The sequence below is a fragment of the Anneissia japonica genome, unplaced genomic scaffold (genome assembly GCF_011630105.1).
Source record: "Anneissia japonica isolate Jap-2015-1 unplaced genomic scaffold, ASM1163010v1 scaffold287834_len5846547_cov211, whole genome shotgun sequence".
In the NCBI taxonomy this organism is placed as follows: Eukaryota; Metazoa; Echinodermata; class Crinoidea; order Comatulida; family Comatulidae; genus Anneissia; species Anneissia japonica.
In genome coordinates this window covers 1,496,732-1,513,501 of record NW_022704992.1, presented here as the reverse complement: position 1 = coordinate 1,513,501, position 16,770 = coordinate 1,496,732, and the positions used below count along the sequence as shown (strand labels likewise).

At 34.9% G+C, this 16,770-nt stretch overlaps 3 protein-coding genes across 3 annotated transcripts in view; 2 read left to right on the top strand and 1 right to left on the bottom strand.

Moving 5' to 3' along the window:
• Window positions 1-3,465: 3,465 nt before the first annotated feature.
• LOC117104942 lies at window positions 3,466-5,151 on the bottom strand. The gene has a single exon (XM_033245897.1). It carries the CDS (start codon window positions 4,751-4,753, stop codon window positions 4,313-4,315), a length of 441 nt encoding a protein of 146 aa, XP_033101788.1. The 5' UTR covers window positions 4,754-5,151; the 3' UTR covers window positions 3,466-4,312.
• A 787-nt stretch (window positions 5,152-5,938) lies between these two features.
• Window positions 5,939-9,590, top strand: LOC117104980. Its single transcript, XM_033245959.1, is given in 7 exon segments — window positions 5,939-6,132; window positions 6,231-6,299; window positions 6,657-6,689; window positions 7,061-7,167; window positions 7,282-7,313; window positions 7,523-8,628; window positions 9,193-9,590. Coding segments are annotated over 7 exon segments (1,647 nt in total). The 3' UTR covers window positions 9,299-9,590.
• Window positions 9,591-10,937: 1,347 nt separating this feature from the next.
• The window catches only part of LOC117105120 (SH3 and multiple ankyrin repeat domains protein 3-like), a 78,825-nt gene continuing 72,992 nt past the window's right edge, over window positions 10,938-16,770 (top strand). Inside the window, exon 1 of the mRNA XM_033246180.1 lies at window positions 10,938-11,061. The gene's annotated coding sequence lies outside the window, so the exon portion shown is untranslated. The remainder of the gene's footprint in view (window positions 11,062-16,770) is intronic.

Sequence of the window (16,770 nt, the reverse complement as noted above, 5' to 3'; positions counted from 1 at the left end):
GCACGTTTTAATACATGCTGAGATAGCATGACTCTGTTAAATAACTAGTTGATAATTTGTTGTAATTAGTCCTATGTATAGCCTATCATTAAAGGTATATTACACAGCCTGTCATCACTCTCGCCAACGAAAAGCGCTCCTTTCCGTTCATTAAACTATCCAACTAATGATAGCTTCGCTTGTTAACAGTCCTGTGATTTCTTTTTATGATAAATTAATTTAGCTTAACAGTTCATTTATGGTCTGCTTCACAGCACGACATAGTTTTGTTAAAGGATGAGTACCGCTAACTAGCATATGGCACTCTTCTCTTTGATCACGGATGAGATGAAACGAGGCGGAATGGTATCAAGCTGGTAATCGAGTGGTGTCGCACGTCTTTCTTTTATTAACAGTTGGAACGGGAACCAGTGCACTTATTAAAGGTGGCGCTATCCCAGCTAACAATATTACGTTCTAAGAACTTTATAATAACGTTAAAGTTTGGTGATTTTGTAGAACCACATGTACGTACTTATAACCTAATTTCACAACGTCACAACGTTTGAACTTTTTTACAACGTTGTGTGAACGTTATTATGTGACATACCTAACCGCGAACGTTATAAGAACGTTTAGTGTTTGCTGGGATTTTATCATTCCAACTCTGACCCATGATTTATGATTTAATAACTAGCCAGTCACTCCATAGGGTGTATCCGCCCTCTCGTGACTAAGTAATAAATTGGTAAACAAAAATTCAACTATTCGTGATTTGACCTTCGAACTATTGTAATTTATGAAATTTCTCTTAACTTGATATTGGCATTTCAACTTTTGCCCCAAAATTCAATCACCTCTTCCTTAAATCCGTGTGCACCGCTTCACTAAATTATGTGATGTATTTTTTGAATAATCTTCTAAAAACAGACAGACAGACCCTGGATACACAACCCCTTATGATGATGACGCTGCTGATCTTAATAATAGGTCTAATGATAATGGTGATAATCATTATTAATAACCATAACGATAATAGTTTTTTTTTTTAACCGGACTGTGGTATGCCGATGTCTTTTGTGAATATATCGTAACATTTTTATGGATAGGCCCTAAGTTGAATTTCCTTGGTTGGCTTGAAGCGAACAATGAATATTTATGTCATAATACTACATTTAGAAGGCTGTTCAGATACAGATTGACGGGAATATATTTGCATTTTACTTCCACGAAATAAGTTCTTCTGAATTACATGAATTATGCTCTTCAGTGGAAGACATTTTTATTGGTCAAGATCAATATGGCAGCTCAGCAAACAACATTGACGGAGATGCTGAAATTCCGGATACAGTTTGCTCATCTTTCGATGAAATTAAGTGTATACCAGCTTTCCTTTGGAAAACTGTGAATTTAATCAATATTTTAATCAATGAATAAATAAAATTAACCAAGTAATGTTTAAATCAATCAATTGCGACCTCTGATCAAGTGATCGATCGACTAACCAATCGAATTCATCGAAAGATCAGTTGATTTATCGATCCAACCAATCAATCCATCAACAAACCAGCCAACCAACCAACTAATATTCCATCAATCATATATCAATCAATTATTGATCCACTGTTCTATGTGGTAAGATCTAATGTAATTATATTGTTATACTAATATTGTTTTTATACTGGAATTAAACTGATTATTAGTTGTGATTTTTGTTGTTGTAAGTTTTAACTTTTTGTATTGTGTTTTAATGAATGTATTACCGAATGTAAATATCATCCAATTCAGCTAATGCTGCCATTTTTGATATATAATGAATTGAATTTAAGTTAATTGAAAACAAAAAACAGTGGCGTGTCTGCATTGATTGCCGAGTGTAACGTCTCTACTCTATCATTCATAGTTTGCTATGGAGTAACGCTTCCCTCCTCTGATGCATTAGACATACACGTCTTTTTTTTATATAGGCCCTAGTCATTTATATTTTGTACATATATTGCTTTGGTGGATTAAAATTTAATTGAATGATGCCTGATGCTATTAATAGAATGTACACTTATTACCAATATTAGAAAGTCCATATAAAATTAATGTATGTTTTAAATATAATTCTTTAAAATGGATATAAAATTAATGTGAAGACCCCTTTTAAGGACAATACTCCGCGGCGCCACTTCACTTACAACAAATCACAGTTGCGGTCTCAAGTAGCGGTTTACGGGCACGTTTCCGAACCGCCATTATTAGACCATATCAATCAATGATATTGTTACGAATTTATCATAGATGAAAATACAGACATCGAGACTGAAAGATTATGAGAGATCTTGTCGCAGTCAATGACCTCACGCCCCATGGAATCGGTGTACACAGTGAGCGAACACACATTTTGCGCACGCACACACACACACACACACACACACACTTCCAGCCTGCGTACTTAAAAAATTAACAAGATCATACTAAACCATGCATACCAATACCATTTACATTTATACTGTTTATATAAATTATTAATGTACGGTATTCATACACAGACCTATGCCGGTACATCATCATCATGTATCTACATACACAAACACATGATGGCTGTCGACTTAGAATGAGTTCCTGACAGTTATTTTAAAGTTGTACAATAGATAGGAGCGATATTATTATCAAAGCAATGGGGGCCAGTGGCTTTTGGGGACCCGTTCAATATGCATATATACCGTATCTAAAAATATAACTTTCCTACTTAAATTTTCCCCTCCGTAACATTAGGTTTTAGAGGCCATAATTACAGATTATATTAATTAGAATTTACGTATTACGTGCCATCAAACATTGCAAGTAGAATGACTTTTTCAAAAAACAAAAAAAAATAAAAAAAATAAACATGCCATGAACAGCTTCGTATCTGTTGAATACAATTAAGGTTATTTTCTTCTATTATGTATTTACGTATGCTTCATACCACGGTACGATGCACTAAAATATATTTTGAAAGCATATTTCTAAAGCAATTGAAATATCAGCACCCACGTTTTTGTTGATATTTTAAAGTTGGTTCAACTATATTGTACGTTTTTTAATCAAGTCAGGTCACAATACTTCATGAATAGGCCTACGTTTTACTTCACTGCAGACAGGTCATTGATTGTTATCAATATTATACTTTATCAGAGACTCAAGATAAAATATGACTTTTTAACTATTATATTGTTGTTAATATCCTTTAACATGTTTTCGAATAGTTTAAAAATACTTATGCTCGTTACAATGCTGTATATGTTTTAAAACATTTCAGAATATATGAGCATTAAGAGTTTCGCCTAAGTAGACCCAACCAAGGCTCTTGGTCCGATCAGGTACATTTTTATGACCTGACAATTATCTTGCACTGGGGCTACGCCGCTAGTCCGCATGATTGCACATACAAGCCCTGTACATACGCCTACGACTATACATATACAAGGGCTATAAATTAATAATAATTTATCCCTGTTTCTCTATTTTTGGTGAAGCTATCCACCTCAGTTTATTCTCCATTCAATAACATCTGTAAACAAACTAGACCAAAAAAATCGATGTGTGAAAAGTTACATTTGGAAATATCATTGCCAATCATCACTCACCCCATACATTTTGGTTTGATAAAATGTTAGGCCTACCCACAGGAACTAAACCATCAATTGTGCAAATCTAAGTATTTTTGTCTGTAGTATAATACTTACATCATATAATTCAATTATTAGAACTTATAATACGGTACGGACGAAATAGTTAATTTTTCACTATTTACATATTGGTCAGCATTTACATAGCATACGAATTTTAAACAAACAAGCTACAGTAATACGAAGGCCTCAAAATCAATAAGCACATCAATAAATAAACATGTTTTATGTTTTCAAAAGAAACATGCCTTTAGTTTGTAAATAATTATTATTTGCACATCATAAGCACATAGCATCTACGTACACTGTGTATCTTAATACAGTACTGTACTGTCACGGTTTTCAAGGAGGCTATGACAAAATATATCACACCAGATTTCTTTAGGGGACAATCGAAACTTTAATATTATTTGTTATTAATTATTACATATGAGTATGTGTATTAGAATACTGATCATTCGTTAACATTGAAGATCACAGACGTATCGACATTTCTAAACACATCAGAACAAATTAATGCATTATTTTAGTGATTGCAAAGTTTCACTGTGGTTGCATAGATGACAAATCAAGAGTTCAAGAGTTTATTCCGTGAATAGCAACCGTGATATAATAAGCATAGCAGTAATCTCGGAATTTGCTCGATGGAAATCATTTATCCGATTCGAGTTCAGTTATTTCACATAGTATCTCCACATGACGAGGTTTGCTGGAGGGATACCAGTCAGTCGTTTCTTGTGATCCGTCTCACGAGAAAAAAAGTAGCCACACGTAGCCTTGCCCAGGGTAGCGAATGGGGCAACTGAGTTGGACATGATACCGCCTTTCGGTACTATTCCTCCACTGCAGCTGCTATTGGGGTCGGCCTCTGATCTAGGCGGAGAAATCAAACGAGTGCATCCTAGTCCGCCAGATGTAAGGTTCAGGTGTCGTGAGTACCTGTTGTCTAGTGGAGGTAAACTACTTTTCAACGGTGCTGAACTGACGTAAGAACGCCAGAATGCTGGGTTCGGTAGATTACCTTGATAGTATTTCTCGCCAACAGGTAGTATGTCTCCCTTTGATGTTCCGCAATACTTGTTGTTTATTTGGCCTTGGAAACCGGAGTTCGGCATCTTGTTCGGGATCTAATATTTTCTTTAATGCAAGTACAAAATGAAATATTATAACTCCTGAGGCACTGTCCACTGTTATCTGTGCTGCGATAGTTCTGTAAATAACACGTTCGACCGACAGACAGGATGACTTGAAAATTCAAACACAATCTGGTTGCTGGGTCAATAAATGACTGTCAAACAATTGCTAAATAAATTTAGCATTCGTTAGTGGTTGAAACTTTGAGAATTACTATGAAATTCTCAAACGGTTTGATAGTGAAATTGGTTCACTAAAAACAGCTTACCCAAGATGTGTAAACCCCCCAAATTACAACGTGTATAGTTCCCGTGGAAAGCACAACCTTTCGTTAAGTATTGTTGATGTGTTCTGATGCTATGGGGATTAAAAGCTGAAGCGCCACCCGCTATCTGGACTAGTGTTGCGTAGGATCCCTGTGTACGTCAGATCGATAAAGATACAAAAAAACTGCGTGACAAACAAGGACATACAATTTGACTTCAGCCAGTGTATGAAAAGAAAAAGTCAACAGGCTAATAAATCCCAAAGGTCATTTGTAAATCATTAAACTTAAACGAAACTTATCTATTAACAAACATTTTATTGCCTAAAAGTACGTATAGTATGTCTAATTATTTTTTTCTTCAAAATTATGAACATAAATACAGCTAATAACAAGCCTGTATTTCGACGCAAAGCGTGTTGGCATAACCACGAACTATTAAAATGTTGTAGGACTACTATACTGTCTAGTACTTAAGTATTTTCATATCAACATCATAAATCTAAACAAAGCACTTAGCGAATATATATTTTAAGTTATTGGTAATAAAATTTAGAAAAAAACATTTTTTTCCTTTTTTGTATTTTAAAGACATTTCACATGTGCGTACTTGATATTCCAATTCGCGATTCCCCCTTTATTACGTAGTGTGGGCGTCGTACGCCTTTCCCCCACGTACGTTAGCCTAGCAACTGCCATTATATCGTGCGCGCGTGCGTGTGTTTATGTTGTGCGTTGAATCGTAGGTACAAAGCGTCACCCTCTTGTCATTCTGTGGTCACCATCAACCAAGAGCAGATAAGACTTCATCCAAGTCGCCAGATTATTTCAATTTGGCCCAAGAGCCGTACTAAAACCAACGGTCAAGGGAGCCGGAGCTGAAGTGGACTCGGCAGGTACTATGTCTTTTACCATCGAAGTGTCGCCGACAGTTCTTTCCAGTGACCTGTTTACACCTTACCAGGCTCCACGTGTCACTCTCCCGAGTGTTGGGTAAGAATATCGTTGTTCCGAATAATTTATGTTGAGCCACGCCACGCCTTTTATAACTGATATTAATATTCCAGTTTTATAGCGTATGTATATATATAATTTGCTAAATATATTATTATTATTATTTATATTATTATTATCATATTATATATGTTTTTGTTTTATTAATATTGGGTGTTAATTTGTGTCTCTATTTACAGTCTTACTAACCCACAGCCGTATCGTTTGACGTCTCTAAAGCTTAGTGACAGTCGAAAGAATGACGAGATGTAAGCCTTGCAATATTTTTACATTATCATTTGATTTTGCTGAAGTCCTCGTGCGTATAGAAAATAAATACCAGCGAAGATGTTATCATCTGTAACGACAGCAGCGTATAATTATACCTTCGATGACGCCATGTAGTATTTTTCTCTGTATTGATTACGTAATTTGTTTGTTATTATGACCCAATATGGTGACCAACCAACTCGGACATCAACGGCGGATAAATGGATCACAATATATGATCAATGCCAATTGATTAGATATAATTTTAAAATGCAGTTTTAGGAGTTCGAAATATTAAAAACCAATGAATCAGCTTGAAATTGTTAAATCCTATCTTCTTCTTTTTAAAACTTTAGATTGCCGCCGCCGATTCGAGTGAATTATCCTAAGTGAGTCTTAAAATTTTCTATCGTGTTTCTGGTTCCACACAATCTTCATCACCACCGTAGTTATAACCATCGTCATTATCAACATCATTATTATCATCAGCATCGTCGTCGTCATCGTTATCATCATCAGTATCGTCTCATCTATTGTCGTCAGCATCATCATCAGTATCGGCATCGTCTTGTCATCATTGTCGTCAGCATCATCATCAGTATCGGCATTATCATCATTATCATCATCATCCTCGCTATCATTTCGCCATAATCACGGCCACCACCAGCACCCACAGTGTGTCCTCTACCGCTCCAATCATACTCTATATTTTTTCTATATTCTTATTAACTACAAGTTTAATAATTAAATTTTGTTTCAGATCAACTTGGCAGAATGAACCATGGCCGGGACACCATTCATACACTTCACACCGCTCCAAATTTGAAGTTTTCCCGCGAATTGATCCTCAACGAACTGAATATGGGGGTAAGTTTTCAGAAGTAAAAGTTATCATTTCCCTAGAGGGCGCTCTGTAGCAAATCATGACCAGGTTTGGTTTCCACGCTGGTTTTAATATCGGATAATTTCTTTCACTTGCAGGTCCTGTTCTACCACAAAGCCGGACGAAACAGGTAGGTCTTATATAATTTGTGGTTTAACGAAATCTGACTGTTTAAATAGGTTTGAAAAGAACATAGCATTCTGGCAAATACATTTCCAATATGTCCAAAAGTACACAATGATTATAATTAACCCCAATTTCATATTCATTATCATATTTGATATTTTGGTGTAATCATAATTTTGAATTACATTAGTTGTTTTTCTTTTATTTATTCAGGAGCTTGGGGCTGCCACTAATCTTGCCCTAGGCCTGCTGACCCAGAAGCGCTACCAGTCGACCCAGTATCGAGAATCATCTCAAGGTTACACCTATGCAACGGAAGCTGCGTTATTTAACCTTCTCGACCAATCAAATCAGAGAGAAAACAGTGGCGTTACCCCTATGGTTTGTAGTCCGGAGATAGGGGATGTAGAATCGAAGGAATTGAATTCCTCCAAGGAAACGGATGAGGGTGACGAGACTGACAACAAGAAAGAAACTGACAATAATTCGGGAATTGGAAGTGATCATGGAAATGTGACGTCATTGACTGAACATGATAACTTGGATACTTCGATTATTGATAGTGTTCATTCTGAAAATTGCCCGTTACATCAAAGGGATAATAATGATATACGGAATGTTTCATTTAGCGAAAAACTAAAGATATCTGATATGACACCAGACACCAATACACAAAAGACCACGGTTGTTACTGGAATTGGACCATGTTGGCCACCGAGCACTAGTTACGTGATCGAAAATATCAACGGAGCTCAGCTCTTGGAACGTGACGATATTCAGAAATTTCCCCCTGCATACCATAGCTCGTTAAAACCCGAGTGTACCTGTAAGAAGAAGAGGGTTAAGTCTGCCACTAGGCGTGCTATCTCACATTCCTACCGAGTTAGACCTTCTGGCAGTGTGTTTAATATTATTCAAAGATCGAATGAGCAGCATAGAGGTTTTTTGAATCCCATCACCCACCGTGTCATGAACTACCCATCAAGACCAAAGTCGCCACATGTGAAGAAAGATAACAGCAAAACCGCGGCCTGTGAACTCCTGCTCGAAAAGCTAGGAGTCGCTAGCAACCCGTCAAAAGACGATCTTACCGTCGAAAAACGACCGTTCGTGATCCCGAAGAGCTATAGTAGGTGTAGTAGAGACAACCTGCCGGTACTAAAGGACAAGTCACATACTGACAGAGCTATGATTGCAACCAGATCCAGTTGGTCTTCCTTAAATCTACCACTAGCACCTCTGTCAGAGTGCTTACCGATGTCAGAGACTCGGACACCTCAGAGACTTGGTCTTTCCTTTAAAACGGAAGCACATCGCAGGTGAGTTTGTTTGCCATGAATACACAATATTGTAAGTTATTTGGATTTATTTGCATTTACCACTAAAGTGATGTTTTTCTTCTGTTGCCATTGCATTGATGCTACATAAGCACAATACCAGAACTGTGGTTTCAGTCCTGTTAAGAATTGATGTTAAAGAATCTTTGAGATGATCATCTGGATTTTAGATTTTGACCAATCCTATGGTTTTAAGTTGAAATTGATGTCAATCTCTTGATCTTAATTTCGTAAATGAAACAACGGTACCGTTTTAAATGAAATAATTATTAAGAAACAAACACTTCATGTAATTGGCGAATTGTGTTTTCTTTTGGAAGTTAAGAAAATATTGACATTGGGGAACACTGACGTCCACAATTTGCCAATCTCATTCTGGTTAAGAGAGATGCGTGTCGATAATAAACACATAATGTGTTTCAGTGCAGGTATAATAAGTGCACTTGGTGAACTGGTTTAAAAATATTTTTCATACACAGAAAATCGACACAACATACCGTAAGACATTCTTTTTTTCTCTCATTTTCTTTATCATTTATCATTTAGGTTCAAGGCTTTTCATCCGGAACCTGTCCCAGACCTTCGTGATTCCCGCACTAGTGGACGGAAAGTGATGTTCTTTAACTACCATTCGTCCGTATTCCGGGGCTAGCGACAGATTTTAACGCGAATGGGCGTTCAGATCTATCTAAACAGATAGATCTAAACAAATAATTGTTTAGTAACATCAGATAAACGTACGATATTTGTAAAACCACAAAATTGTATGTACTGTACCATGATTACATGTCTATATATACCGGTACCAATTTAATATATCTTTGTAACTTTTTATTTCCAATATTTGAAGATACGATGCAACCACTTCACATGAACGGATAATAAACTGGTTATAATCAACATAACAACCAAGATGATGGTTGATAAACATGTTTTTTGGTAGTTTCTGTCGATTTTCAGCTAGCATGCTTTTATTACAATAATTGAATATCGCAGTTTTCATTAACCATCAATCTTAAAAATGTTTTTTAATTTTTTAAAAATCATTTGTCATTAAAAATCATTAAAAAAAATTGAAACTTCATTACAATACGAGACAAACGGTTCAAATTTAGTGTGTGAAGAGACACTGATTACATAGGTTAAACATGTTATTACTCTGTACGGCCGAAATAGGAATGAATGAACACAACGATTCATTATGGTCCGTAAAAGCAAGCCTGTTGTGACAACTAAGCGTTTCTCTCGATAACAATTATTGTACTAGCGCCCTCTACATGGGATATTACCAAACTTCACTACTGTACAAACATTTTTTGAAAAACGAAATTCAATGCTTTTAATATACACTCGCTTTTACGCTCGCTACACATGTCTCCCTAAATCACTGATTCAACAATAATAAAGATAAAATATCTCTAGATCTCATGAAATTTCTTAGGCTTATGTCCTGCAATACCCAACTTTACATGATGTTTTAAGTAACATCACAATCCAAACGGTTTTTCCTGGAACCAAATCACTTGAGATTTTAAACATACTGTCACATGGTTTATTGAAAGCATACAATAATAATAAATGCCCATTAATATACTATTACACAAAGTTTGTATCTTTTAAGGGTTCCGGGTGGGACTAACGGCAAAGCTGATTTGATTGATGAGGTCCCCTAATACAAAACCCCATTATACAGGATAATGCAATCAAATATGAGATATTTAAAAAATGTATTTAATAATAAATTATTTAAAAAAACATAAAACAATAAATTGTAGTCAAAAACAGGCTTACAATATTGCTAATAACATTAAAATTACACCCAATTAAATATATCAATTATTAAATAATCAAGGATTAAAGAAAAAAAAATTTAAACTAATGAAGTTAAAATAACGTAATGCTAATTTTGATTTTAAAATTTAAGTTTAGGCTTAATTTAATGACATGTACATTAAAACCTTATCATTTATCAATGTATCTAATATTTAGTGTAACATATCTCCATTTAAGTTTAGGCTTATGACACGGTATTAAGATCTACTGTAATCTGATATTTACCATTTATCAATGTATCTAATATTTAGTGTAACATATCTCCGTTTGAAGTAAAATAATGTATGGTACAATATTATTTATGTAAAGATACTTATACTTGAGAACATACTCGGGAATGTTTGTATCGTATTGTGTACGGTTTAATGTTATCTTTGGTATCAGCAAAGACATGGTATTCTTCTTTGGTACTGCTGTACCCATTATCATCGATTGAATAGACTCGCTAGAGGGCGCTTGTCAGCTTTATGGTGGGCAACAAAATACAAAGGCGCTCTAAACTGTGTAGGTAGCCAAGATCGCCTGTAAAAATTTTGAAATACTCTACGAAAATCTGAATCTTTGTTTGTCAGTCATATAAAGGTAAGTAATCTAGGCATATGTTATAAAAGCATCAACACATGGGTTATTTTGTTTTAAAGTTTAAGATCTATTTAGGTTAAAATGTTTATTTCTGCCAATGATTTACAAAGACGTTTTTTTGCTGTGTTTATTTGTTGGTAAAAAAAAGTCGGCCCTGTTTATCCCGTTAATCCCACTCACTAGGCCTACTCCAGCTTCGTGGGATGAAAAGCGGTAAATTGACAGATGACGATGTACCTAATATTCGTAGCCTAATAATATGTTTTCCACAATAATTATCTTTAATGCATACATTTTGTTAGGAGAACACTAGTCTGTAGATCTAGCCTAGCTAGGGTTTCTGGTCAGTGTTACACAACTACTGTGTAGAGTTTACTAGTAGTAGCCTAGTAGTACTAGTAGTAGGCTAGAGTAGTAGGCTAAGGCTATCCAAACAATCATTCAAAGGAGGACCAGAGGGTACACACTTCACCAGTGCGTGGAAGTTTGCATGCTCTCTCAAGTGAAGAAGGGTTGCAGCAAGTCCTTTTTGCCTTTTCTGTAGATGATCCATAATTGACCAATGAATAAACACAACTTTTAAAATTATACAGTCTTAGTTAGTCTAGTCTAGGCTACACACCACCAGGGACATACACCAATCTTGCTTGGGCATTGCTTTTGTTTTTCCCACGAACGAGCAGTAATGGGTTGTGGATGTATGCAGGCATTACCGTGGAGGTTATTGAGGAAATTGAGAATGTGTTTTGAGTATAAAATACCGATAACTGAGTTCTGGGCCATTCTGCGGGCGGCTGCCTCATGTTATGTGCCTCATGTTATGTACAGTACTCGCCCTCTATCACCAAGACACTCTGGCATGTACTTTGGTTGTCCACCAGTCCACATTACTGAACTACAGTACATCGATTCAAACTTGTGTTTAGGTTACTCTTGAAATGGAGTGTTTTTGTTTGTATTGCAAAACATGTTTAGGCCCTTTTTTATAGAAGTACTTTTAAACACAAGGTGCAATAGGAAACGTGGTCTGAAAATAAGATCTCAAAAAAAATCTAAAATCATCAGTGACACTTTGTTTTTGTAAGGTGATGATAAGAATGTCATTTCGTTATCTTACAGTTATGGTGGAGAGCTGACCCATCTGTCATCATTAACATGATATACAATAAAATGCGCAAGTTGTAAATTGGTATAGAAAAAAACCTATCGTAAAGTCCGGCCCATTTGTATTAATTCTCTTGACCTCATTTGCTTTTGTTTGACCCTTACAGTAGTCCACACATCTGTCTTATTTATGTTAGGGAGCTTTCGATTGCACGATGACGGTAGGACGTAGAACGTAATGACGTCACTAAAAGTCATCTGCGCATGCTAGAACCTTAAGGTCACCTTGTCGAGTAGATTCTGGAACGCAGTTTGGCCAAATCTACGTATGCAGAGAACGTAGGATGCCAGGTAGGATGGTCACGCATAAGTGATTCCGTTTTAGCGTCGTCTCGTCGCACAAATCGAACGCTCCGTATTAATATATTGGATGAACCAGCATATTTCTTTTTGTCATTAGTTGTAATTTATATTTATATATATTTAAATTAATCCTTCTTATATTACATCTTTTTCACATCCTGTCAAATAAGGAATCCTAATCAAGAAATGTGTAAACTACTGTAGGCTACTGTTCTTTTCCAGTTACCATATTACACAATCAATATAAAAAAAAAAAATGATATATGAGCCTTGATAAGTATAACCTATCACCTATACGATTAACTTATGAACATGTTAATGATTAAAACTCGAGTCAGCATAATTTTAATAACAAGATTTTTCTAAGCCAAACATAATTTTAATAACAAGATTTTTCTAAGCCAGTCTTGGCTGAATACAATAGTAAACTGTTTTAATAGTTCCTGCAATTCATCAATATCATTCAGTTAATGCCTCCATTCCCTTTTGTCTTTCTTTGTTATGCATATCACCATTCGTTGGTTAATTCCACATCACTGACTTAATCTACTGCATAACGGTAGCACACTATTCAAAGCTTAGTACTGTAGTAGGGGGCACCATTCAATTAAGGGTAATCTTAAGAGATCAATTATTATAGTGGGGAAGGGGGATGAATAGTAGTGAGCTTGGAGATTTTAAGTTTTTCATTTCCTTCTAAAGGGTTTACTACAAGAATAGTGCCAAGACCCAAGTAAATGCTTAATGAATCGTGATGATATAAAATAGAAATATTAGACTAATTACTTTCCACCTGGCCTAGTATTTGAGATTAAGGGGTGCTAACAATAATAGCCAGGAGGACAATCAGCAAATATCTGAGCAAGGCAGCAAGTATTATGTGCAAAAGAAAATCTAGAAATTTAATTTAATGCCATATTAAGATTTAATGGTGTAATTAATACCATTTTGGTAAGAAATAGCTGATGCAGTTGACATGGTATTTGTTAATCATCTCCCTCTCATTTTGAATAAGATCATGACATTAACTTTTTAATGATAAATATAGTAACTGTTACTCAAAAAAGATCCAGGGTGACGCCAAACCTGGCGGCAGCCAAAAAGTATCATGGCAATGACTAAAACCACTATATACTTAGTAGGTTGCTTTGTGTAAGATTTAAGATTGTTACAGTACAGTAGTTGGTAGTAATACTTGGAAAAATGGTCTTGCATTAAAGGGGCCTTGAATTGGTGGTGCAATTTATTTGTTAATTGATCATTTCATTTTTTGGTATATTATTTTAAGTTGGTTTTTTAATTTAAAAAAAAAGTCAAATTGATTTCATAATAATATTAATAATATTTTACTTGATTATGAAACAAATATGAACCTACAATTAGTAAACCTTGTAAGAATTCCATCATATTCAAGATTTTAAGGTTCCATTTACTAAAATGAAATACTACTGTAGGTGGTAAACAGTTCATTGCAAGGTTAAAAATACAAAACATAAAATATACAGTACTTATCGAAAATACTGAACATATGACTAAAACACGTAATTAGATAATAATATATATAAAGCAAATATAACAATATATTTATAAGGCAAATATAACAATGTATAAAGGCAAATATATTAGAAGTACAGGTGGTTATTTCCCATCAAATGTTGTTCATATTTCAAATGTCATTTTTTGATGAGTAAATTGACTACTGTGCGTACTCTAGCCTCTGGTAATGTAATCTCAAGTAATTATGGGTTAGAAGCTTTTTAATCAAAATATTTGTTTATGAACTTGCGTCATAGAGAGCTACAGTAGTTTGAATGAATAACATAACCTCCTAGAATATCTAGTATCCTATTATATATTGTATAGAATTGCAATGACATTCAATATCATAACGTATGAATACTTTTTTTTAATACTCATACATTCAGTAATAATATTAATAATTATCAAATTTAGTGAAGGTTTGTATGGCGAGTAAAATAAAACACCTTCCAATAAAATGAAGATAAACTTTTGGTATCCTTGCGTAAAAAAATATGGTTTTTGAGAAGAAATAATGGGTAGTTTTAATTTAAGAAGGCCTCGGAATATCAGCTGATCTTCTGAGCTTAGCTCGAAGGGTTAATTTATATAGTGGTTTTGAAATAAACAGAAAAAAACTTCTAACACAGTCACCTAAAAACTGAAACGTGCAGAAAATTAGCAGGTTATTGATCTTAGTTGATAATGAGTCTATCTGTTTCTGTACCTATGATTCCTGATTTTAATATAGTAGTACACTACTACTGGTGTAAAAATTCATAAGGTTACACTGTGACCATGTGAATCTCACACTTGCATGCAAAGTATCATCAGTGAACATCCACTATCAGTCAGAACTTGGTTCTTAAACTCGCTTTCCTATTTCTTAATCTGTCTGATACAGAGTCGCAGCCTTAAACTGTACCAATTATTCTTATCAGATCAGATATCAGTTTGCCAAAAATAGCGTAATCCCAAAACTGTATTATAATTCTACCTGATCATAATTTCACAATGCATGAGAACATTGATGATTGGGACATTAACAGTCATTAATATTATAATAATATAATAATTATAATATAATAATGTTAATCAGAAGAATCATGAGAATTGTATGATTTCATTGGCCTTGATTGTGGATATTTCCTAATGTAATGACTAGAGTACAGGTATGATGTAGATGCAAATCATCTTAAATTTTCTTTTGTTATTACACTACCAAGGGACAGCTGGCTCTCTCTAGACATACATACTGTAGTGAACATTTGCTTAATAATGCATTGAGCTATTAAGAAACTTTAAACAGCCCACGAATTTCACGTCGGCAATCGGCAATTGCTGACCATATTGCCGAGCCAGAATTGCTACAGGACGGCAATTTTTTGCCAACCTAGGCCTAGATTTCTTTGCTTCAAAAACTGCTTGGAAAGTCAAAAACTTCGACTGAAACAGGCTATAGCAGACACTAAATTTCATGTACGTCGTCAAACCAAGGAAATTGGTGGTTCATAAAACAGATATGTTTGTACAATTAACTATATATAATAGGCATGCAGTACGTACGATTTGTATACAATCGTCTTGTCTTTCTCGCCTAGTCGTTTTTTAGGCTAGGCCTAGGTAGGAATGACGCTAGCCAGCCAAGGCCTACAACATCGCCCAATTGAAGCCACGTGGGCCGCATAGATCGTAATGCTTATCTAAATCTATTATTTGTCTTCATTTTACAGTATTATTATCATATTTAAAATGTTGTTTATTATCTAAAAACAACAAAATTCAACATGTTGTAGGCCTAATCCTACCGTCGCATTGTGACTTCACGACTGACAAGTACTGTACATGTGTAGAAAATCCCTGATAGATGATTCTGGGCATGCGCATGGACATGCATGGGCAGTTTTGAAGCAGCCTGTGATGATACGATCGCAGCTTTTATGAAAGTGATATTTCCCATGCCAAAGATAACGATAAAACAAATGCTAAAACGAAATTTATTCAGCAATTTTCTTATATAAAACATATGTATTATACTACACTATTAAATTAATACAAGTACGACCATTCTTTTACCAGCAATACATTGATTTAATAGAGAAATTTAACAAAATCACAAACTGTAGATGTCGATGTAAGTTTGAGCGTTCGGAAAAATCGTAGTTTATAATATATAGGCCTAGGTAGTAAAAAATTGCCAAGGCTGCCGACCTCGGAGAACTTAAGGTCGGCAAATTTTTGCCGACCTAATTTTTTCCTAATTTCGTGGGCTGTTTAAAAATATTCATTTGTTGAATTGCGTAGTTTCTATAATATTCAAGTAAAGTATTAGCTTTCAATTAGAAATTAGAATAAAGTCTATTTTCCTTGCCAATTGAAATATACATAATTATTACGGTTCTTATACAGTGACAGTATTCTTTGCATAATGTACACTTAAAAGTGGACTGGCAGATAATTTAATGATTGAGTTCTCTTTGCGGTAGACACATTTTATGATAATTGTGCAATATTGGCGGTTTCAAAATTTTAATATTGCTGCACCCAATGTTTTTCAACTTTAACCATGATTTGGTAATATTTAATGTGCACGCCAGCTTGATTGGCGATATATCCTGTTGACTCTTAGACAGAGCAGGCCAATACATGTTAATGTAATATTCCGGCTATATTTCTAGGGTATTACTAGTGGAAGCCAGCCATGCCGTATGAATCATTTGAAAC